This window comes from Oryctolagus cuniculus, chromosome 9 (genome assembly GCF_964237555.1).
Source record: "Oryctolagus cuniculus chromosome 9, mOryCun1.1, whole genome shotgun sequence".
In the NCBI taxonomy this organism is placed as follows: Eukaryota; Metazoa; Chordata; class Mammalia; order Lagomorpha; family Leporidae; genus Oryctolagus; species Oryctolagus cuniculus.
Genome location: NC_091440.1, coordinates 96309984 through 96332905, shown reverse-complemented (window position 1 = coordinate 96332905; position 22922 = coordinate 96309984). Strand labels below are relative to the sequence as shown.

Here is a 22922-nt window from a genome sequence, read left to right as displayed (position 1 = left end):
ACTTCCTGCTAAGAGCTGATCATTTTTACCAAAGACACTGGATACCACTCAGCTTGAGTGACCCACATGACTGTTATTTTAGATATTCAAACAATTGCTTGAATCTACAGCAAAATATTCTGAGAAGGACGTTGGGGTGGAAGTCTCAAATACCAAACGATTCAAAGATCATCCATATCTTCACATGAAGATGCGTGACCTTGGGAAACATAGTTTGCTGGTTGATGGTGTTAAGTGTTTTCTTCTCTCTGGCACTCTCTGTCTGCAGTTTAGTCACCTGGCAATTTGGGGCAGCATCTCCATATGGCTGGTCTTCTTCATAATTTATTCTCGCTTCTGGCCGACCCTTCCCATTGCTTCTGACATGGTGGGACAGGTTAGTTCTTCCAACCGTGAGTGTGATTGACATGCCTCATGAAAACTTAGGTCTGTTAACTGTAGAAGCTGATGTTACCTATTTTCGGGAGAATTTGGGAAGTCAAGACAAAATCAATGCAATAAGTAGCTGTTGATCCAACTAAATTCTGGTTTAATGTCAATAGAGATTTATTTCCTCCCTAAAATCTCATTACTTCAAACTAAGTGTACTCTTTCTAAAATGTTTATCTTTCACTGATAATGCAAGAAGCTGTAATATCAGAATCATCTAAAATATTTAAGTTAATATTGTAATTAGATTTGTCTTGTGCTCAGATTGTTCAGTACTGGTAATGCAAGCATAATAGCTAAGAAAACATAATTATTTAAAATATTTAACTTAGTAGAATAGCTGTGACTTAATGTTTCAGATACAGTATATGCTATAAGGTTGCAAATACTTTATTTTTTTTAACTTTTATTTAATGAATATGAATTTCCAAAGTACGACTTATGGATTACAATGGCTTCCCCCCCATACCGTCCCTCCCACCCACAACCCTCCCCTTTCCCACTCCCTCTCCCCTTCCATTCACATCAAGATTCATTTTCGATTATCTTAATATACAGAAGATCAGCTTAGTATACATTAAGTAAGGATTTCAACAGTTTGCTCCCACACAGAAACATAAAGTGAAAAATAATAGATGATTTTTTTAAATGATGATGAAATCAGATCAGACCTATTGTCATGTTTAATCCCAGTGAAAGTCAAGTTGGGAATTGATAATTTCTTTTTTCTTTTTTTTTTTTTTTACAGAAGATCAGTTTAGTATGCATTAAGTAAAGATTTCAACAGTTTGCACCCCCATAGAAACACAAAGTGAAATATATTGTTTGAGTACTCGTTATAGCATTAAATCTCAATGTACAGCACGTTAAGGACAGAGATCCTACATGAGGAGTAAGTGCACAGTGACTCCTGTTGTTGACTTTACCAATTAACACTCCTGTCTATGGCATCAGTAATCTCCCTATGCTCCAGTCATGAGTTTCCAAGGCTATGGAAGCCCTCTGAGTTCTCCGACTCTTATCTTGTTTAGACAAGGTCATAGTCAAAGTGGAGGTTCTCTCCTCCCTTCAGAGAAAGGTACCTCCTTCTTTGAAGACCTGTTCTTTCCACTGGGATCTCACTCACAGAGATCTTTTTAGGTTGCAAATACTTTAAAAATATATGGAAACTGTTCTTTAATTGTGTAAATGTCAGAGGTTATATATTAGCTAGATTTTTACATTTATTTTTGTATTTTTAAATTCTACTTTGTTTCTGTTTAGGGGATTATTAGCCCCATGCTGCTTACAAAATGGGCCACAGAATTCCACTTTACTAGAACTAGAGGTAACCTTGGTACAAACCCAGCCAGGGACTAAGTGAAAAAATGCAAGCCCAGAGTTCCTTGCTAAATTTCTTTTGGGATGGTTTATTTTATGGTGAAACCTGACTGCATTAAAGAATACTTAGAAACCGGGAAAAGTGTTATTTTGGGTGGGTCTGGGAGAGGCCCAAATGAGATCAGTGTGTGGTCTGAATAGAGGAGGTGGTAGGGACCAGCCAGCCCCCTGCAGTCAGAGAATAAGTGCAGAAGACAAGCTGGTCTCTTGCTGTGAGAGCGGGACACACTGCACTCCTGCTGTGGGCATCAGTTCCTGGTCCTTGGACTCCAGGACTTCCACCAGCAGCCTTGCTGCCACTTGGCCTTTCGGCCTTGAACTAATAACCATGGCTTCCCTGGTCCTGAGCCTGTTGGACTTGAACTAGACCACACGCCTGGCAGCCCGCTATCTCCAGCCCACAAATGACCTTTCATAGGCCTTCTCAGCAACCGTGACCATGTGAGCTGATCCCCTACCAGATTCTCCTTCTTCTGTCTATATCCATTTCCTAGTGACTCAGTAACTCCTGAGAACCCTGACCTCTCTCTCTCTCTTTGCAACTCTGTAACTCTGACTTTCAAATAATAAATAGTTTTTAAAAAATAAGAGGTCACGGGCCGGCACCGAGGCTCACTTGATTAATCCTCTGCCTGTGGTGCTGGCATCGCATATGGGTGCCGGGTTCTAGTCCTTGCTGCCCCTCTTCTGGTCCAGCTTTCTGCTGTGGCCTGGGAGGGCAGTGGAGGATGGCCCAAGTGCTTAGGCTCCTGCACCTTCATGGGAGACCAGGAAGAAGTACCTGGCTCCTGGCTTCAGATCAGAGCAGCTCCAGCTGTAGCAGCCATTTGAGGGGTGAACCAGTGGAAGGAGGACCTTTCTGTCTGTCTCTCTCTCTCACTGTCTATAACTCTACCTGTCAAAATAATTTAAAAAATTAAAAAAAAGAGGTCAGTGAAATAGAAAACAATTGTACAATGGAGAAAATCAACAAAGACCAGAATTCGTACTTTTTTTTCAAGATTTATTTTATGGGGCTGGCATTGGGCATAGTGGGTAAAGTCACCATCTGCAGTGCAGGCATCCCATATGGGCACTGGGTCAAGTCCCAGCTGCTCCATTTCTGATTCAGCTCCTGCTAATACACCTGAGAAAACAGCAGAGGATGCTTTCCCAAGTCCTTGTGCCTCAGAACTTATGTAGGAGACCCTAAGGGGGCTCCTGGCTCCTGGTTTTTATCTGGCCCAACCCTGGCCATTGTGTCCATGTAGGGAGTAAACCAGCTGGAAGAAGACCCCTCTCTCTCCCTTCTTCTCTCTCTCTATAACTCTGCCTTTCACACAAATAAAATAAATTAAAAAAAAAAAAAACAAAGAATAAAAAGCAGAGTATTAATCAGACTCAGGAGACTCGGACTTTAGGGCCTTCCAGAGGTATGACACCAAAGAATACACAGGTGCTCAGTTAATAAAAATGTGGAGAATCAAAGGTGACCTAGAGGTAAAGGGAACATTGCCCAGTCTCAAGTCACAGTTGAACTAAAGTGATCAGCCAGCCACTAATTAATCTGTCAAAGGGAATGGCGAAGTCTCAGGAGAACAGAAAGATAATGTTTAGCAGTAAGGGTATGTTGCTAAGTAATATAATATTGAACTATCCTTGCATTCTTGGGCTAGAAACTTATTTGATCAGTATATTTATTTGGCTCATTGTTTATGGAATGTGGTATTAAATTGTTACCTGATATTATATTTAGGTTTTGTGTACTAGGTTGATTTAGCAGTTCCAGTTGTGTGTGGCTGTCTTCGTATCTCTTCTTGATTCTCCATGTTTGGAAAGGGTTGGAATCTGATGGCAGCATTGGTATTTGATGTTGACAAACAGAAAGATTCTTCTCTAAGCACTCTCTATTTCTATTTTTTTGCAGGCCGATTTAGTCCTGATTTGCCCACTCTTCTGGCTGGGTATTTTGATAGTTCCTACCGTGTGCCTGATTCAAAATGTATTATGGAAATCGTAAGTTTAAAAATGGAGAGCTAGCCAAAAATTATATTGTCATGCTTAACTACCTTTCCCAACTAAGTATATTCAAATAGTGCTGAGTACCACCTTGTGAATATCAAATGCCACAGGGCTTTTCAAGCAAACAAATGTTTTCTGATGATGGACCAAAAATCAATTTACAAGGATAAAAAATATGAAATCAAAATGCATGGTACAGGGGGCTGGTGATGTGGTGTAGTGGGTAAAGCTGCCACCTGCAGTACCAACATCCTATCTGGGCATCGGTTTGAGTCCCAGTTGCTTCACTTCCTATCCAGCTCTCTGCTATGGCCTGGGAAAGCAGTAGAAGATGGCCCAAGTGTTTGGGCCCCTGTATCCATGTGAGAGATCCAGAACAAGCTCCTGTCTCCTGGCTTCGGGCTGGCTCAGCTCCAGCTGTTGCAGCCATTTGGGGAGTGAACCATCAGATGGAAGACCTTCTCTCTCTCTCTGCCTCTACCTCTCTGAAACTCTGCCTTTCAAATAAATAAATAAATCTTTTTTAAAAATGCATGGGACAGCTATGAAATTTGGAATTTTCTGGGATTTTTGGAAAATGGGTCTATTTCTTTACTTTTTAGAAATGTGATTTATGTCACTTAAATCTACAGGAATCAAAACCTGATGCCATGGAATCACATATTAAAAATGAATAATAAAATAAGCAATAGGAGGGAGATATTAAATAGAGAACACTCTTCATTTTTCCAAAAAAGTAGATTAAGAATCTCTCAAACAGTTCTCCCAAACTTTGTTGGATTAGATTACAGGATTTTTTTTAACCAAAGACTGTAAAAAAAAAAAGTAAATAAATAAAGATGCTTTAAATTACAGAGTTGGGGATTCTTGAAATCTCTAATGTTATAGAAAAATGGTCCATGAAATAGAAATTTTTTAAATTAGAAATAATTGATTTATACTATGAATTATTGCATGTATTTCATAATATGTACATCAAAGCTCTAAAATGGTATAAATCTCTAACAATATACTGGGAGGAATAATACTAATTTTGCTTTTCATTTGTTCAATTCTTCCTTAATGTTTCAGTAGATCAAGGAAAGCATAATTATCTGCCAACCCCAAAGTGGACACTGACTTTTTCCTGGCAGACATATGAGGTTCCCTAACACGTACTCTCTCCATTTCCCCTCTGTGTGTGCGCGTGTGTGTGTGCGTGCGTGCGTGTGTGTGTCCATTCATTCCTCCATGAAGCACTGTTTTGACTGACAGTTTAGGAAATCTTTTGAAGAAATCTTTATGTTGGTATTAACTCGTCAACCAAAGTTAGCAGAAACAGATGGGGTGGCAGTACTGAGGCTTTAATACCTGTGTTGATTTGTGTTGTCCGGAAAGCAGGCATGAGGTTTCGGAGGCAGAGACGGGCCTTACCCACACCCAGCAGCGGCACTTGGGCTCCCCTTGCTGAGGCAATGCAGTGAGGGAGGATGGACGGCCCTGAAATTGAGGTTCCCACAGGAGAGGGTGGGCAGAGCGCAAACCTGGGAGTGTGTGCCGGAGACAAACAGCTGTCCCAGAGTGCAGCAGGCTTTGCTCCTTTTCCTGAACAAACAAACTCTCCCTGGGGAATGGAGGGGAAGGGTCGAGGCTCCTCACCCTTTGGAATGTAAACAAGTGTCAGGGTCTCTGAGTTCACAATTCCTGGAGTATCTTCATAGACCCAGGTCTCATCCCCTCCAGAAACGTATTCGTGTCTGCTTTCACGACAATTTCTTTTCCATTCAGGGAGGAATTCTTCCCGATGTATTGAAGAGCTATGGACCCAGCTTTGATCTCACAGATCTCTGATTGTGTTCATTAAAATGATGACAACCAAAAATGTCCCCTAACCAACCATGTTCTATCATTTGGGCACCTTTATTCTGGGTGCTAAAGAATGCACAGCCCAGAAGGCATTCACCCTGTACCCAAGTGTGCCTGGCAGCTCTGGGGACTGGCTCCTGGGGAGACAGGGCTGTTTCTAAACTAGAATATATGGAAGGCTCCCAATTCAAGACAAGTGTTTCATGTCTAAACCAGAGTATAGGTCTCTGTGTTAAACTAGGTATTGGTCCTACTTGAATCTATACTTGCTTTTGCTAGTAGAACATAATATTCCATAATTCTTGTATTTCCCCACTGAGTGTAAATCATTTTTATTACATTGAATGAAATTAAAATGTGTTTCATTTCCAGAAAGTTTTCTATTATATACTCAACCAAGGATGATTTAATTTACTGTTAAATGTTCACTTCGGAAAACATGAAATGTTTTCTTCCTAATTATTATTTCAGATTACATTTGAAATTACATCTTATCTGAAAGCTTTTCAATTTAACTTTAGAAATAATTACTGGGGCTTTTGCTGTGGTATAATGGGTAAAGCCACCACCTGCAGTGCCAGCATCTCATATGGATGCTGGTTCGAGAGCTGGCTGCTCCACTTCCGATCCAGCTCTCTGCTATAGCCTGGGAAAGCAGTAGAAGATGGCCCAAGTGCTTGGCCCCCTTGCACCTGCTTGGGAAACCCAAAAGAAGCTCCTGTCTCCTGGCTTCAGATCAGCCCAGCTGTGGCTGTTGTGGCCATTTACGGAGTGAACCAACAGATGGAATAGCTCTTTCTCTTTGCCTCTGCCTCTCTGTAACTCTGCATTTAAAAATAAAAAATAATAAATAAATAAATCTCTTTTTTTAAAGATTTATTTATTTGTTTTGAAAGTCATAGTTAGAGAGAAGGAGAGGCAGAGAGAGACAGACAGAGAGAGAGAGTGAGGGAGAGAGAGAGGTCTTCCATATGCTGGTTCACTTCCTAATTGGCTGCAACAGCTGGAGCTGCACTGATCCAAAGCCAGGAGCCAGAAGCCAGAAGCCAGGAGCCAGGAGCTTCTTCCGGGTCTGCAAGGGCAACTGCAAGGGCTCTGCACTTGGGCCATCTCCTGCTGCTTCCCCAGGCCATAGCAGAGAGCTGTATCAGAAATGGAGCAGCTGGGTCTTAAACTGGCGCCCATATGGGTGGCTTTACCCATTATGCCACAGCACTGGCCCCATAAATAAATATCCTTTTAAAAAATTATTACTGAGAAGCAAAATAATTGCCTAGGTGCTGCACATCATTACTTAAGGAATGAGGGTCATAGCAAGTATTGGTAACCTTCAAGTATATAGCCATTAAATTAAATATTGCCATCACTTTCAATCTTGAACCTTGAGATTTTAAATCTTGGCACACTTTGAAGTTGTGTTTAACTTTTTAAAAATAATTAAATTCTACTGCATGTCAAAGTTGCCATTACAAATATATATATATGTGTGTATATATACATATATTTAAATATTTATTTGAGAGGTAGAATTACAGAGAGAGGTCTTTCATCTGCTGGTTCACTCCCCAATTGGCTGCAACAGCCGGAACTGAGGTGATTCAAAGCCAGGAGTCAAGAGCATCTTCTGGGTCTCCCACATGGGTGCAGGGTCCAAGTACTTGGGCCATCTTCCACTGCTCTCCCAGGCCATAACAGAGAGCTGGATTGGAAGAGGAGCAGCTGGGACATGAACTGGCATCCATATGGGATACCGGTACTGCAGGCGAAGGCTTAACCTACTACACCATAGCGCTGGCCCTGCCATTACAAATAAATTCCTATGAGCTGGTAAATACTCATTTTCAAAAAAGAAAGTATAAATAGCAGTGAGGCTTTTAAAGCTTTTGGTTTTTCTTGCCTTTTTGTCGGACCACAGATGCCTATGTGTTTGGTAATACAGATGAAGTACAATTTCACCGGGAAGATAACGCCATTGAAAATGAGGAGTATTTCAGCTACTGAAAAAGTATGCAAGCGCTTGCAACACATCTCTCCCAGGGCAGTCATCCAGGAAGTGGTGGACGGAAGTGCAGCTCTGGATGGGGTGCGATGGGGAGGGCCTGGGAGAGCAGGGCCACGTGCAGAATCGGGGTGGCTGATCCACATGTGGGACAGATGTTCTTGCTGCTTATGAGGAGACTTCAAACCTGCCTCTGAAGGACCTGTTGCCAGAACTACCATCCCAAGACTTCCCTGCAGGAGCTTCATCAATGAGAAAGTGACACAGTCACTTAGGATTGAATTGGTTAATATATGTAAAGTCTTCAGAAAAGTTGTCTACCATAGAGTGTTATTTATCTAGCAATTCATTCATTTATTTTGTATATGGCCTCTATAACATAGCATTTTAGTTTATTCTGTGGAAAAAGAATAAATAATGTGTACCATATGTTATTATTTGCAATCCATTCCTATGTCTATCCTTGCTCTGAAACTTTTTTTCCATAAAACAAAAACCATCCATTTCAGATAAACAGGTAGTGCATCCTGTGCCCCTACTTCAGCCGCCTTCCAGAATGTTCTCCTTAGCTATTCTTGTCTTGTCTTTGGCTTGTGGTGTCCAACAATGCTCTTGATGGAGGAATGCTAGGTAGAACGTCTTCATGAGGAGTAGTCATGAGTTTTTAAACCCTTAATATAAAGTCTCACTTCTCTTTTCCAAGCCCTAACGCACATATTGTTAGCTGCTTTTCCTTTCTCTTTTCTTTTGTTGAGTTGTGTTCCATCAGTAATTCCCTGATAAGTCTGGATGATAAGTCTTGGGATCAACCATGAGAAGAGTGTGTATGGTAAAGTGTTCATTAACCATATGTTGTTCATTCATTTAATTAGAAAGATTTGCAAAAGATAAACAGAGTGATATTACAGGCTTTAAGTTAAAATTCTGGTAGAATGATTCAATAGGACAGAGGAAGATGGCTTCCTTTTTTGAGGAGCAGCTTAGAAAATTCCTGAAATAGAATAAGATCACTTAGGTACACGGGAGTGTTTTCCTTTGGGTGTGCATTAGTGTTTGGGCTTGTTAACTTTCTTAAGAGATTTATTTATTTATTTGAAAGACAGAGTTACAGATTGAGATAGAGAGAAAGAAAGGGTTCACTCCCCAAATGCCACCATGGCTAGGGCTGGGCCATGCCAAATCTAGGAGCCTGGAACTCCATCTGGGTCTCCCACATGTATGGCAGAGGCCCGAGTTCTTGGGCCATCTTCCATTGCCTTTGCAGGCACATTAGTAGAGAGGTGGATGGGAAGTGGAGCATCCAGGACTCAAACTGGTGCTTATATGGGGTGTCAGTAACACAGGTGGTAGCTTAACCTGCTGCATCATGATGCTAGCCCATGCTTGTTAAATTTTTGATAAAGTTATCTTAAAGGGTGTGGTATCCTATTTCTGGACTTCTTTGTTCTGAAATTTGACTGTTGATCTCTCTAGTCCTTGCAAACCCACCAACCCTCTCTTTTCTCTCCATTATCTCTCATTTTGCCCAACTTAATATTCATAAACCATTTGTAAACTAGCTGGTATCCTTAACTCATTTGCACTTTTTGCATGGGAGTACAAATAGCCACAGCAAGCCAGAAGTCCTTAAGCTGCCCTTGCGAGATGCCTCTGCTGTGCTTCCTCCCAGGATCAAGGCCAAATCCTTCTTATGACCAGAAATGGTCTGCTCAGTGCCACCTCTCTTCTGGCTCCTCTGATCTCCCCACGTACCACCCCAAGTAGTTTTTGAGTATGGTATTTCCTGTTGGGAATGCTCTCCCCTGCCCTCCTGCAGGCCTCCTTTGGACCCCAGCTCCATTCCACTCCCTTAGAGGAGCCTTGGCTGATACCCTCAACAAGCTCCAACCTCTTCCTCACACTGCCACAGCACCTCTTAAGGTTCTCTTTCATGACATCTATCCATCATTTGTCATGCGTCAGTCCTCTCTCTCTCCCTGTACATTGGAATCTTCATGAAAGTAGAAGTGAGTCTTGTTGCGTTGGCAACGAATTGCAGATTGAGAAATCTATTTAAGGAATGCACGGGTGAATGAATGATGCATGCCTGAGTCTAGATACAGACCCCAGTGAGGATACTTCGCCAAAGGAAAGAAGCATGTCTACGTGGGTCGCTTTGCATGTGCCAAAGAGTCTGCACACCTGAGTCATCACCACCTGAGACTTCCACTCTGCATTATAATGGCTGTAAATGGCACGGCCAGCCCCAGGCTGCCTGATGGAAGGAAGGACAGGAAGTTGCACACAGCTGAACGAGAACTTAAGCATCAAGACTCTCAGTAACCCTGGTAGATCAAGCTACTGAAGGTCTTCAGAAAGTTCATGAGAAATGCATATGATGAAATAAAAAAAAAAAAACTATGCATGGGTTTCAAAAAAATTCTTTTGCCTTAAAATAAACCTATCTTTTAATAATAATTTAATTTAAGTGCCCTATGAATCTTGAACTCACGGTCTGACAGGAGTCGGGCAGGTTTGCCTTGCAGAGCCAGCCAAGGCTGTGCTGAAGCCTGTACACACACCCGGATGATCTGTAGGCGAGCGTGTTGGGGCTGCTGTGCACTGCCCAGCTTGGCTCTGTGTCCCTCCGGGAATGCGTCTCAGCTACTAGGACCACAGCAAGAGGGTCACACGCAGAGGCTGTGCATGGCGCACTGTGCCCCACCACGTCAGCTATAGCCCCAGGAGAGTCAGCCGTTGCCTGAGAGGCCAGAACGTGGTCACTGCCACTGTGCAAATCTCATGTGTTCTGTCCTTTCTGTCTCCCACATGACACAGGCTGAGAAACACCTACCGAAGAACGTTTCTCGAGGAAGTGCGGGAGATGGAACGTAACAGAGTTCCAGAAGTTGATATTTCTAAAATGTCTGGAAGGAGGTGAGGTTGTTCTCTTTATCATGTCCTTTGTGAGGAGCCCATTCTTCCTGCCCTTTGGGCCACATTCTCCTCCCAGGAACTTCCACACTGTAAATGAGCCCCCAGCTGACTAAGTCCATGTCGACCAGGCATCCTGACCTGGAGGCCGAGCTGGTGGAGCGGTCCCCTCTCCCCCACACAGGCGAACACAGGATCCAGGAAGATACACATTTAAGTGGCTTAAAAAAAAAAAAAAAAAAAAAGCAGAGCAGTTGCTACCCACTGAGGTTTTGACTGGGAAGTTTCAGGAGGCAGATTTCAGATTTTATAAAGGAAATGATTCTCTCTTGAGGTGAGAGATGGGTAGATAAGAAGTACCTCTGGCAAAACTCACAGCCCTGAGCTGTTGGGACCTGTGCACTTTATCATATACAAAATGAACCGCAGTGAAAGAAACCAAGACAAAAGATGCAAGCACAGTAGAAATGTAGAAAAGAGAATGCAGATAACGAAGAGAGAAAACGATTCCAGAAATCAGCAAGAAAAACACCAAGCAACAGAAAAATAGGCAGCTTACATGAACAGTTCATAGACAAGGAACTAAGAGGACAGTGCGAAAAGTTCCTGGGAAAAATGGAATTAAAAGATTTTACTTTGGTGCAAAAACTTTTCTTTGCTCACAAGTGCTTTTCGAAAAGCTCCTGGGAAATGCATGCTGTGAAAAAGCTATGCGTAGATTTCACAGTAACGCGGAAAAATCAAACACAGAATACGATATATGCTATACAAATCTGTGTGCAAAGGGCCAGGATCAATTAAGTATATAATCACTTTTACTTCTGGAAAAATTACCCAAAAATCTCATCCTAGTGGTTACCAGGAAGGCACGGAAGTGAGGGACCAGAGAGGGGGCAAGGAAAATGGAGTACTAACATTTTCCTTATGTTTATTTTTAAAATTTTTGAACCGTGCACGTTTGTCTGTGACAGAAGGAGAAGTGGGGGGGGGGGTGGAAATGGATAAATGGGTTCTAGAAAGTCCCGAGTGAACTACATTTCAGCTCGTGGCTATATGAGCAAAAGTAAAGCCCCCGTCTGATTCTTTGGGCTGCTTTGAGATACTTCACCGTTCTCTCTCTTCCCCAGGCAGTGAGGAAGCGTGCTCTGCATGCCAAGGGCAGGTTCTCAGCCTGGCCAGAGGCAGAGGCTCTTGATGGGCCAGCCTCGGAGCGGGAAGAGAGTCAGGCAGGGAGAGCTGGCCGTAGGGCACCTCTGCTCTTCCTGCAGGCAGTGAGGGGGCTGTTGTGATCTCTGAAAGCAGCTGCCGTTTGTCACACAACCTCCAAGCCCCTCAAATCCCTGGAAATACCAAGGTACATGGCAGATGCAATACAGCCGAAGTCTCCTGGGGGCCTGGTGACATTCAAGAAGTGAGAAGACAGAGCAGGCCAGACTGCAGGGGTACGAGGGTTTTAAAACTCTACCTTTGGGCGTATAATGTAACAAAAATTCTTTTAACTGGATTTTCCTAATTACACCCACAGCAGTGGCAGTCTTGGAGGGAGCGAGTTCATAAAATGACCTCAGTACTTGGAGTGGAAAAAAGTCTTGCACTTGAATGTGCACTTTGGGAGCTACAGAAGGGGCCACCTAGATCGAAGGTTAACCCTTCCTGACATGTGACCAAGAGCCTTGAACCAGCCTAGTGTACTGCACTGGCCAAGAGGCACTCATTACCCTTTGCCAATAGGAAAGGAGGCTGGGACTAAAGTTTGTAAGACACATTGGCCAAAATACCTACAGTGCTCTGGGATATCCAGGGCTAAAAGGTGACCTCCTTTCCACTCTAACTACTGGCGAAGGCTGGTGAGCAGAGTTCTATGAATTGCTCAGGGGAAGACACTGGTGTAGAAGCAGCACAGGGCTGACCATGTCTGCAAAACATTTTGTTTTTATTTTTTAATACATGAATATCCCCCGAAATCTGAAGGCTTTTTTTTTTTTTTTTTTAATTTTCACCTTGCAACTCAATGTTTTTTTCCAAAGCGATTCCTTTGAGATTGTCTGAATGAACTAAAGTCAGGCTGTGTTGATTCACTCCCAGGGCGACGGCAGCGAGTCTGGACATGGTCTTTGAGAACAACTCCGTGGATCTCAGTGCCCCACGTAAGTAATACGCCGTCCAGCGGGTCAAGACACTGAAACCCCATCTGCTCAACCAGAGGCATGAGTGCCTTCCCCTGGAGGACATCGTGCTCCGTGAAATCAGCCAGGCACGAAAAGACCCGCACTGTAGGGTTCCAGAGCAGTCAGATTCCGAGACAGGCAGGGGCGGTGCTGCTGAGGGCTGCTGGGTGGGAAACAGGGAGCTCTCGTGAGTCAGCCAAGGAGCCTCAGCCGCTTCTATGAATGGAGTTAGAGGAGAGCTTATTCTGGTGCGGTTGTTGTGAAATCCATGCATGTGAAGAGGCCTTCAACGAGTTCATGGAAAATGTGTTATGGAAAAACTAGGCATGGATTTTAACTTTCCACACTAACATAGACTTAGCATTTCATTCTGTTTTCAGAAGCTCTCCGAGGTCCCCTTGTACACAGCTGCAGTGTCGCAGGTGGAAATGGCTGTGGAGATGGGCAGGGGGCGGCTGCACCTGAAACGTGAATGCGCTTACCACCACTGACCTGTGCTCTCACCGAGTTACCATGGCAAAGCTCACATTATGCATATTGTACCAAAAGCAGAAAAAATAGCTAAAATGAAAACACTTGTATCTTTATCTACTTTTAAAAAGTAGGATAGTTTTTGAAGAGAAGGGATCAATTACATTAAAAAAATTACTATGTTTGGCCTAAAGCCAGTGGAATGTGAAAGAAAATAACTCCTGGTCCCTCATGCCTAAATCACAAAATCATTCATGTAAAATCCCAACATTTTGAAGATCTGCAATGTCCCATTTATACTGAAAAGGGCTATCTGAGTCTAGCTCATTTTTACCTAAAGAAAACATCCATATTCCTTTTTTTATGTAAAAGTTGACAAAGCTTGGTTGGCCACAAAGTCTTTTTAAAGTTGTTTTATTTACCCTCCTTTAATAAGAAGCCTATCCCTGAAGTACCTAGATGCAAGGCCTTTTGTGACCCTTATTTGGCGATGTTAATACTAAATGCTTCACTGGGAAAGGAAACAAATGCAACAAAAAGATGATCAATAAAGGAATAGCTGGTATTTGCTGGAAATGAGACATAATTGTTCATTTTTCTTTCCCAAGGTGTTCATTGAAAGTTGTACAATTTTTAAATTTTAGGTTCTCCTGTTGTGTATTTTCTTTCTTCTTGCTGAAGTGTATACTTCTTTGGATAGATTTCTATTTCTCTCCCTCCCTACCTCCCTGTCTCACTTATACACACACACACACACATACAGGGAGGCAGGGAGAGAGAGAGAGTGCTTTTCAGCCTGTTCTACAAGTAGCACATCACTTGTTCCCCATCCTTAGAGGGAAAAATAGAGGAACACTACAGAGGATTAAAAATGAACCCAGACAAGAAAAGACAAAGCAGAGCAGACATATTGAGGATTTGGGTTCACATCTACCTCATTCTCATTCCCAAGGAGTGGTCTCGATGTCTACTTCCCTGAGAAAATTAAACGAGAGAAGCTACCTTCCCAGGGCCCCACACCACTCCTCACCCGCCAGCCACACACACACAAACTCGGGCTTCGCACCTGCGTGCGGGCCTTTGCTCTGCACACCCTGCCAGAAGCCCGTCCTCCTGAGTGCGCCTGCTCAAGAACATCGCCTGGCAACCCACTCCTGTTGCCTGCGTCACCAGCTTTTCACTCTCCACCGAACCCTTCTCACCAGCATACACAGCAGGTTGTCTTCAAAAGCAGAGCTTTCCCCTGACTGCACATCACCCGTTAGATTCTGCTTCATTTCCCAGGCACTCCCGTGCAGCGGTAGTTCTTGATAAAATTTCTGTATCCATTTCCTCCAACTCCTCTCCACTACATTCTTCTCCATTCAGGCTTCTGCTCCCATGGTTCAGCTGTCGCTGCTCCAGTGTAGGTCACCAGTGACCTTCATGTCCCTAAATCTGATCGTCCACTCTTCTCATGCCAGCTGAGCCCTCGGCAGCAGGTGCCACAGTACTTACAGCGTGCCATGCTCTGGGTTGCATCTCGCAGGTCTTTGATTTTCAGCTGACTTCCTTCTTTGCTCCCCAGTCTCTTAATATTTGAGTCTCCCATGGATTTGTTCTTAAATTTTTTTTCTTTCCTCTGTCTACATTCACTCCACTGATAATCTCATCCCACCCCCCTGGGATGTTGCTAACACTTAAATTTCTTTTCCAGCCCACACCTCTCTCTCAAATCCCAAATTCCAGTGTCCAGCCACCCATTCAACATTCCCACTGGTTGTCTTAGGTATTTCAAACTTCACCTGTCCCTTATGAACTCATGGTCCCCTCACCCACCAAGCCTGCTCCTTCTGCAGCCGTACCCATCTCCATTGGTGATAACTGCATATTTCTAGCTGCTCAGGCCAAAGTCCCGAGAGTCACTCTTAATTCCTCTTTCCTTTTGTTGCATTGGCTGTTGCCTTGGCTGCATTCACATGATGTTGAGTCTGACCCTTGCTCGCTCCACTGCTGCCTTCTGGTCTGAACCACCATCATTTTTGTTCGCACTACTGCAATACCTCCTAGCAGGTCTTCCTCTTCCACCCTAGTCCTTCTTACAGGGTTACTGTGATCCACTTAACCTACAGCAGAGCAGGCACGTCAGCTTTTGGCTCAACACCCTGCAATAGCAATCTATCCATCACTCAGAGTCAAAGCCCAAATCCCCACCCCCCCTTTATAAAATGATTTATTTGGAGCCAGTGCTGTGGTGTAGCAGATAAAGCAGCTGCCTGCAGTGTCAGCATCCCATATGGGTGCCAGTTCAATTCCTGGTTGCTCCACTTCTGATCCAGCTCTCTGCTATGGCCTGGGAAAGCAGTAGAGGATGCCCTAAGTCTTTGGGCCCCTGCACCCATGTGGGAGACCCGGAAGAAGCTCTTGGCTCCAGGCTTTGGATTGGCTCAGCTCTAGCTATTGTGGACATTTGGGAACCAGCAGATGGAAGACCTTTCTCTCTGTCTCTCCCTCTCTGTCTGTAACTGTGCCTCTCAAATAAATAAATCTCTAAACAAACAAACAAACAAACAAAAAACACAGAAAGAAATAGAAATGATTATCAGACTGTTCTTCCTAGGCATACAGAACTGGTCAATTAATTAATTCCTCTGGAGATTTCTCTTGGTGACCTTATTATTTATGTAAACTTGAATGATCACTTTAAAAACCTATTTAAATCTGCTGGATTTTTAAGACAAAAACATTCCCAGCTAGATAGCCTGTTGTCCTTAAGTACATTTTCAGCCTCACAAATGTGTTTCTGAGTTTCAAGATTCAGATGTCCTGGCTCCTCCCTTCTGGAATGGAAAGGAAGTCAGGAACCCCAAGGGCCACTACTGGAGCTACAGAGTGGGCTCAGCCACAGAGGAGCCGCTGCCCACTCAGCCTCAGTAAGCAGTGAAGACGATCAAAGCATCAGAGTGAGCAGCCCCGGCCGGGCTGCACCCTGTAGGACAGCAGTGTTCAGACAGCACCTCTGCCATTTAGGGTCCTCGGTCGAGCTTTAAAAAGCACGTGGTGATAACCTGCACAGATCAACTGTGGGCCCAGAAATGGGGACTGTTGTAAGGGGCTCCCTAGGCTGTAATAGAGTCCCATTTGTAAGCCCATCCCACACCCTCACTCGATCTGTGAGTTTGCCTATGCAGTCTGCCCTGATGGCTGGCCAGTGTGTCTCAGTCCAGCCGGAAGCTTGATTTCTGTCACCAGGACATTCACCAGCCATGTGTGCCCTTAACAGATTCCTCTGTCTCTGCTCTTCCAGGTGGCTATTCCTTTTCCCAAACAGAGCAGTCCGTGATGACCCAGGAAGAACTAGTCCGTTCCTACAACCCCGGTAGAAACCAAAGCAAGCAGAGTTCCAATGCTGCCTTCACTGATATCTTCCTGGAGTGAGACTTCGGTCACAGCGCGTCCTGCACCCCCATGCCCTTCACTGAGACTGGTCAGTCGAGCTGGCACTCACTGCCACTTCCGTGGCTTTGGCTGAGTAGTTTGTTATTTTTATGTCAACAGAGTCAGGAAGATAAACAGTGAGGGAATGAATGCTTTTGGATTTTTGTTAACTTCTTCAATGTTTTACCTAATGCATATAGTTTTTGTGTAGCTGTGAATGTATATATTTTTTTCTCTAGCTATTTAGCAGTTCAATCTGAAGTATAAAATTAAAAGTGTTACGTTTCACTAAAGCAAGCTTTTGTGCAAGTTGTTGTTGGGGTGGGGGGAGGTAAAAGTCATCAGGTTGCCTAACAGGAAAGGAACCATGGAGATATGTTGTGTCTTGCAAACTCACAGATTAGAGACATGAGGCAACACATCAAACGGTTTTCTAGAGAGGATGTCCTGTCACTTGGAGTCACATTCTGTTTCTATGATTTTGCACAATATTCTTAATTTCAATGAACTCCCATAATGAGTGTCGTCTCAGACCTCAGAATCAAGTGTGCAAGAATTAACAGATGTCATGATTTCCTGTATTTTCAATTTCATCTCCATTCTGATTCCTCCACCCAAGAGAGCTAGTGCGAAATTCAACCTTGGTCATCCTTGGAGCTCTGCCTCAGGCTGGCCCAGCTTCCCAGGGTCTCACAGGGTACAGAGCATAGAGCGCCATCTGTCTTCTGTCATCTGCCCATACAGATGGCCACTGGGACACAGGCTGCCTTTCAGTTAGGCAGCTCTAGGAGGTGTCTGTGCGAGCTATAGATTCGCACTCGTGGCCTCACATCCCTCAGAGAACCACTCTTCTTTTGGAATATGTCGTCACCCCAGTGTCTTTCAAATCCTTCCTCTGGTAAAGGGTAAAGTCTCATTCCTCAAACCCTATCCAACTTAGCACGGTTGTAGAAGCAAAGGGCAGGAATTCTTGAAGGCTTACTTCTATTTTCTATCCTGCCAAAATGACGGCTCTGATCAAATCAACCCCAACAACCTGATACCTGTTTGAAGAAAGAAAAGGCAATGAGAGGGGCTGGCAATGTGGAGCAGCCGGTCAAGCTGCCATCTTTGACTTCTGGCCACTGATGGGGATGTTGCCCACAGTCCTATCTGCTTAGAGGTCTGTGGGGTAGAAGGGGGTGTGAGCCAGCGCACCAGCCATAGACCAGGGGAGGCCACAGAAGAGTCAGCTCCTGTGCTTCCAGCAGACCTACTCATGCTGAGCCCCTCCTGAGCCTTTCTGAGTGTACTTGAGCCCCTCTCCCACAGGGGAGTATCTGGGACACTATGGCTAACTTGAACATTGGCCAAACTCTGCCCCCAACACACACTGGTGCTACAACCACCATTCAGGTTGGGATAATACAGAATCCAAGACTGAAGCACTGGTCACCCACCATACTTGCTTATTCCAACCTTCGTAGCCAGTGAATGTTGCTTCAATATAGCAGAATGTTAATCACAACAGGATGCATTTCAGCCTATGCCCAGTGACTGCTATCCTGCTCCCCCTGCTCCCTCTACCCTCTACTGACTTGCCTGTTCTCAGCTTATCTTCAAAGTATATTTCAACATTGTAGTCAAATCTGAGCATCGAGACTAATGGAGTCAAAGAGCATCGAGTCAAAGATGCCTATGCAATGCATCAAAGTACCAAGGTTTGATTCCCGGCGCCTGCTCCCCACTCCAGCTTCCTGCCAGTGAAGACCCTGGGAAGCAGTGGTGATCTCTGAGTAGTTTGGAGCCTCCCAACCACTTACCTGATTACCAGTTATCAATTACCTGGAGTACATTCCCAGTTTTGACCCCTCAATCCCAACCCCAGTCGTTGTGGGCATTTGAGAAGGGAACCAGCAGATGGATGCTGTCTCTCTCTCTCTCTCTCAAGTAAATAAATAATTTTTAAAAGTTGGAGACAAATTTGTGTCATTCAGATGTAAAGAGCAGGGACATATAAGAAAGAACAGATTTTAAAAGTTCTCACTTCTTAGGGTTGGTGTTGTGGTGCCGCTTGCAATGCCGGCATCCCATGTGGGTGCTAGTTCGAGTCCCAGCTGTTCCATTTCTGATCCAGCTCCCCTCCAATGCACCTGGGAAAGAAGCAGAAGATGGCACAACTGCTTGGGCCCCTACACCCATGTGGGAGACTCAGATGAAATTCTAGGTTTTTGTTTCAGCCTGGACCAGCCCTGACCACTGCAGCCATTTTGGGAGTAAACTAGCAGATGGAAAATCTCTCCTTATCTCTGCCTCTTCCTCTCTCTCTCTGTCAGTCTGCATTTCAAATAAATAAGTCTTTATAAGAAAAGAAAAAGTAACAAGGGAAAACATTGTGGGGAGGGAGACCTAATTCATATTTTTTAAAAAATCAGGAATTTCTCTGATAATGTGGCTCATGAGAACCCAGTGGATAGTTTATTATTCAATTGTACTTTGAATGGTGAGGTAGAAGTTGCAGGATATTCTTTGGCTAACAAAACAAGAAGTTATGAAAGATTGTGAAGATGATGGAAAATTGAATACAAAATACAAGACACTAAACATAAGAAATTTTTCCCCATTAAAAAAATCCACAAAGGACAAGTGCAGTGTGGTATATCCATACAGTGATAGCCAAACAGTCTCTCTATGCAAGGAATCAGTCCTGCATTGAATTGCAGCATCATGGTAAATGAAAAGAGCCAGTTACAAAAGGCCACATGCAATATGTGCCATTCGTTAAAATGTCCAGAATAAGTGAATCTTCAGTGATGTAAAGTACATTAGTGGCTGCTCAGGTCAGAAGGGAGTAAGGGAGTAGTAACACTGGGAGTGTACAGGGTTTCTTGTTGGGGTGATGAAGATGTTTTAAAACTGATGGTTGCAGATATTTGTGGATATACTAAAATCCACTGCATTATATACTTTACATGGATGAATTGGTTATTTAAATCTCAATAAAGCTGCTTTGAAGAATAATCCAGGGGAAATCCACTTTCAGTTATAATGTATTAACTGATACAGAACTGGTGCTCTTGCTTGGAACGATTAGAAAATTGGAAAAATATATGTAATGACTATTTTCACGCAGTGGACAAAGGAAAGCTCAGGACGATACTCCTTCGAGAATGGAAATAAAGTGAGTAATCTCATATCATTACCCAGACTTACTGCCTAGAGGTGGCTTTTGGCCCCCGGTGCAGGGAAGTGGTACTCAAGTAAAACACAGTCCTTTCTCAAAGTTGAGTAGATGAGACGAGAATTTGGGGAGATGGAGGCAGCTCAGCTTTGCCAGGTAGCACACTGTTGAGAAAGGAGTTGCACTAATTTCCAGAGGGATACCATGGAATAAATAGATGCTAAGTTACACGTGTAGAGTGAAACCCAGTGAAGATGAAGACCCTTGGTTACCTAGGAGACAACATCAGGCAGTCTCATTGTACTCAGTAACCTAGGAGACAACATCAGGCAGTCTCATGTACTATAAGTTTCTCTGTCTAGAGCTGCAATGAAGGCAGAACATGTTCCCAGTATAATGATTGAAGCACAAGTAACCCAACACAAACACACACACACACACACACACCCCTCCCTTACACACAACCTGAAAACACATCATAATAAAAATGTTAGAATTAGCCCACAGTGGGCCAGCGCCGCAGCTCACTAGGCTAATCCTCCATCTGTGGCGCTGGCACCCCAGGTTCTAGTCTCGGTCGAGGCGCCGGATTCTGTCCCGCTTGCTCCTCTTCCAGTCCAGCTCTCTGCTGTGGCCTGGGAAGGCAGTGGAGGATGGCCCAAGTGCTTGGGCCCTGCACCCACATGGGAGACCAGGAGGAAGCACCTGGCTCCTGGTTTTGGTTCGGTGCAGTACGCTGGTCTCAGTGTGCCGGCCATTGTGGCCATTTGGAGGGGTGAATCAACGGAAAAAGGAAGACCTTTCTCTCTGTCTCTCTCTCTCTCACTGTCCACTCTGCCTGTCAAAGCAAACAAACAAACCAAAACAACAACAACAAAAAACACGTATAAAAAAAATAAATAGCCTAAACTAGAGAGTTTTCTAAAACTACTTGACAATGTTTCGTTTCTGCTATCTGTTTTGAGTCCCACCACTCAAGTAGGAGACTTGGAGCTCCTGGTTCCTGGCCTGGGCCTGGCTGGGCCTGGGTTGTTGTGGACGTCTTGGAGGAGGCGAATCCCCGGATGGAAAATCTCTGTGTCCCTCCCTTTCAAATCCATCGATACATTTTTAAAAGAAAGCAAAAACCACCTGCAAGGCCTGCATGTTAGGGCCCCCAAGGGACCTTGGGTGTTTTGGGGACCGTGGCCATCTTGTTCTGCAGAAACAGAATTCTTGACAAGAAAATTAAGATAGCTCTGGACAAGGCATTTGTCAAGAATTCTGTTTCTGCAGAACAAGATGGCCACGGTCCCTAAAACACCTAAGGTCCCTTGGGGGCTTTAACATGCAGGCTTTGCAGGTGGTTTGGCCCAGAAACTCAGCCTGGGGACACGGCTGATATTCCAGGAGCCCTGGCCAAACCAAGAGCCTGTGCTGGAAGCCAGCCGAACCGGGACGGCCCCCCTGGTTTCCCTGCGGGCTACATCCATAGTGGGCAGGGTTGGGGAAGGCACCCAGGTGTGTGCAGGTGCGCGCAGGTGAGTCGCGCCAGCGCCAGCATTTCAGACCACCTACTGAAGAGCAGAGTGGCCGGAGCGGCCGGCCAGTCACCGTGCGCCCCCGGCCCGGGATTTGTTGTAGACATGGAGCACCACGGAGCACGTTCTTCACCCCTCCACCCTCGCACACCACCTACACCCGCAGCCTGGACCTCGCAGGCACAGGGCCTGGAACCCCTCGCCCTGCAGAATCCTTCTCTGATCCCCCAGTTTCGAGTTCGTTACCGAGTTTTGCAGCGACACGCACTGTGTGGGAACGGGTCCCGCGGCCTTGGGAGCATAGCGCACGCCCGGCTTTGCCCGCGGAGGTGGGACCCGGCCACGCCTCCCTCTGCTCCTGGCAGAATCCCTGGCCCCTCAGCTGTGCTGAGCTGTGCGCTTAGATGGTGGTGGCGTGGGATCCCGTTTCCCGGAAACATGACTCTGAAAACAAACCTCAAAAGCATCTTGAATTCTTTCACTGTCGGGAGTGTCCTCGAGTCCATGTGGAGGTAGATCCAACCCTGGATCTGGTGCGGACACGGTGGCTGCGCCCTGCGCTCGAAGCCCCGCGCCCCTGGGCGCCGAGGAAGGCCGCTGGGCTCGCTTCGGTGACTGAAGAAGGAAATGGAGGGTGGTGGAGGTGGCGGGTGGAGGTGGGGGTGGCAGGTGGCGAGAGTGCTGCCCTCTGCTGGCGGCCCGGCTGGACTAACTGTTCTCCAGCTCCTGAAACCATCCCTGGGTGCATTCCTATACACGCGTAGGAAGATGGTTTAGGTGCTGTTTAATCCTGGGAAGGGTGATTCCTGACTGCTGTTTGCACCTGCCACGTATCAAAAAGGCGAGGCATTTGTGTTTGGGAATGATCTGCCTGCTCCGGGGATACCGCAAACACTCACAGGAAGTGCTCCCCTCCCACTCTTCCCAATTCTTTTGGTTCATTAAAGTCAGGCCAGCAGCACTAGTCAACAAAGAGGAACCCTTTCTCCTTCCTTTGAACACAACGGGATTATGTCAGCGCGCTTCGTAAGGTAAGCTCTGCTAGCTGTTATGAGCAGTCACTCAAGTTGTTCCCTGAAAAGTAGCGCCTTTGGTGACTTTCAAGTCATTCAGTGTGATGGGAGCTGTTGAGCCTGGCAGGTAGGTCCCTGGTTAGTATGCCAGGGTCCTCCAGAGGAAGGAGGAGTGAGTGGAGACTGACCATAAGGTAACCTTGTAGAATATCATAGAGGGATGGGCACATATAGGCAAACTCCATTCCAGTACATAAATAGTCCACCTCCCATATGTATCCAATGGCTGTTAAGGGAGCTGTTGATTACTTACTGATTTCATTGATCAACATGTTGTGTCTTACCCCTGTGTCATTCTGCCTTGGTCAGTTCCAATGGGCAGAAATAAACATTGGCTGGGTCTCATGTGTGCCAGCGCCATGTGCTGGGCTCCCTCCACCAGGCAACAAGTGAGGGAAGAGCTTTTCTGAGCCCTGAGTCCCATTTCTTCCTTGACAAAAACCCCAGGCATGAGACATGTTCCCAAAGCCTCTTGTCTGATTTCAATTTTGTTCATGCCCTCTAGGTTTAAAAACATTTTTTAAGCATCATTCAGAAACCTCTAGT

The 22922-nt window shown here is 45.0% G+C and overlaps 1 protein-coding gene and 1 long non-coding RNA gene across 7 annotated transcripts in view; one reads left to right on the top strand and one right to left on the bottom strand.

Moving 5' to 3' along the window:
- LOC100358094 (phospholipid-transporting ATPase IB) overlaps positions 1 to 16916 on the top strand; it is a 167132-nt gene extending 150216 nt beyond the window's left edge. For 4 of the 6 annotated variants that reach the window (XM_070049180.1, XM_070049177.1, XM_070049178.1 and 1 more), the window contains exons 34-38: positions 269 to 376; positions 3716 to 3804; positions 10472 to 10570; positions 12653 to 12714; positions 16493 to 16916. In XM_070049180.1, the coding sequence (XP_069905281.1) occupies positions 269 to 376; positions 3716 to 3804; positions 10472 to 10570; positions 12653 to 12714; positions 16493 to 16623 (489 nt within the window). In that variant the 3' untranslated portion in view covers positions 16624 to 16916. Of the gene's footprint in view, positions 1 to 268; positions 377 to 3715; positions 3805 to 7570; positions 7721 to 10471; positions 10571 to 12652; positions 12715 to 16492 lie in introns of those variants that run through there. The other 2 variants (XM_070049181.1, XM_070049183.1) reach the window with 2 other exon arrangements.
- LOC127492133 (uncharacterized) lies at positions 317 to 21897 on the bottom strand. The gene is made up of 3 exons (XR_007921224.2): positions 21760 to 21897; positions 18650 to 18755; positions 317 to 454 (listed from the first exon to the last, which is right to left on the bottom strand). It is a non-coding gene; the product is annotated as an uncharacterized lncRNA (long non-coding RNA).
- Between the last annotated feature and the right edge of the window lie 1025 nt (positions 21898 to 22922).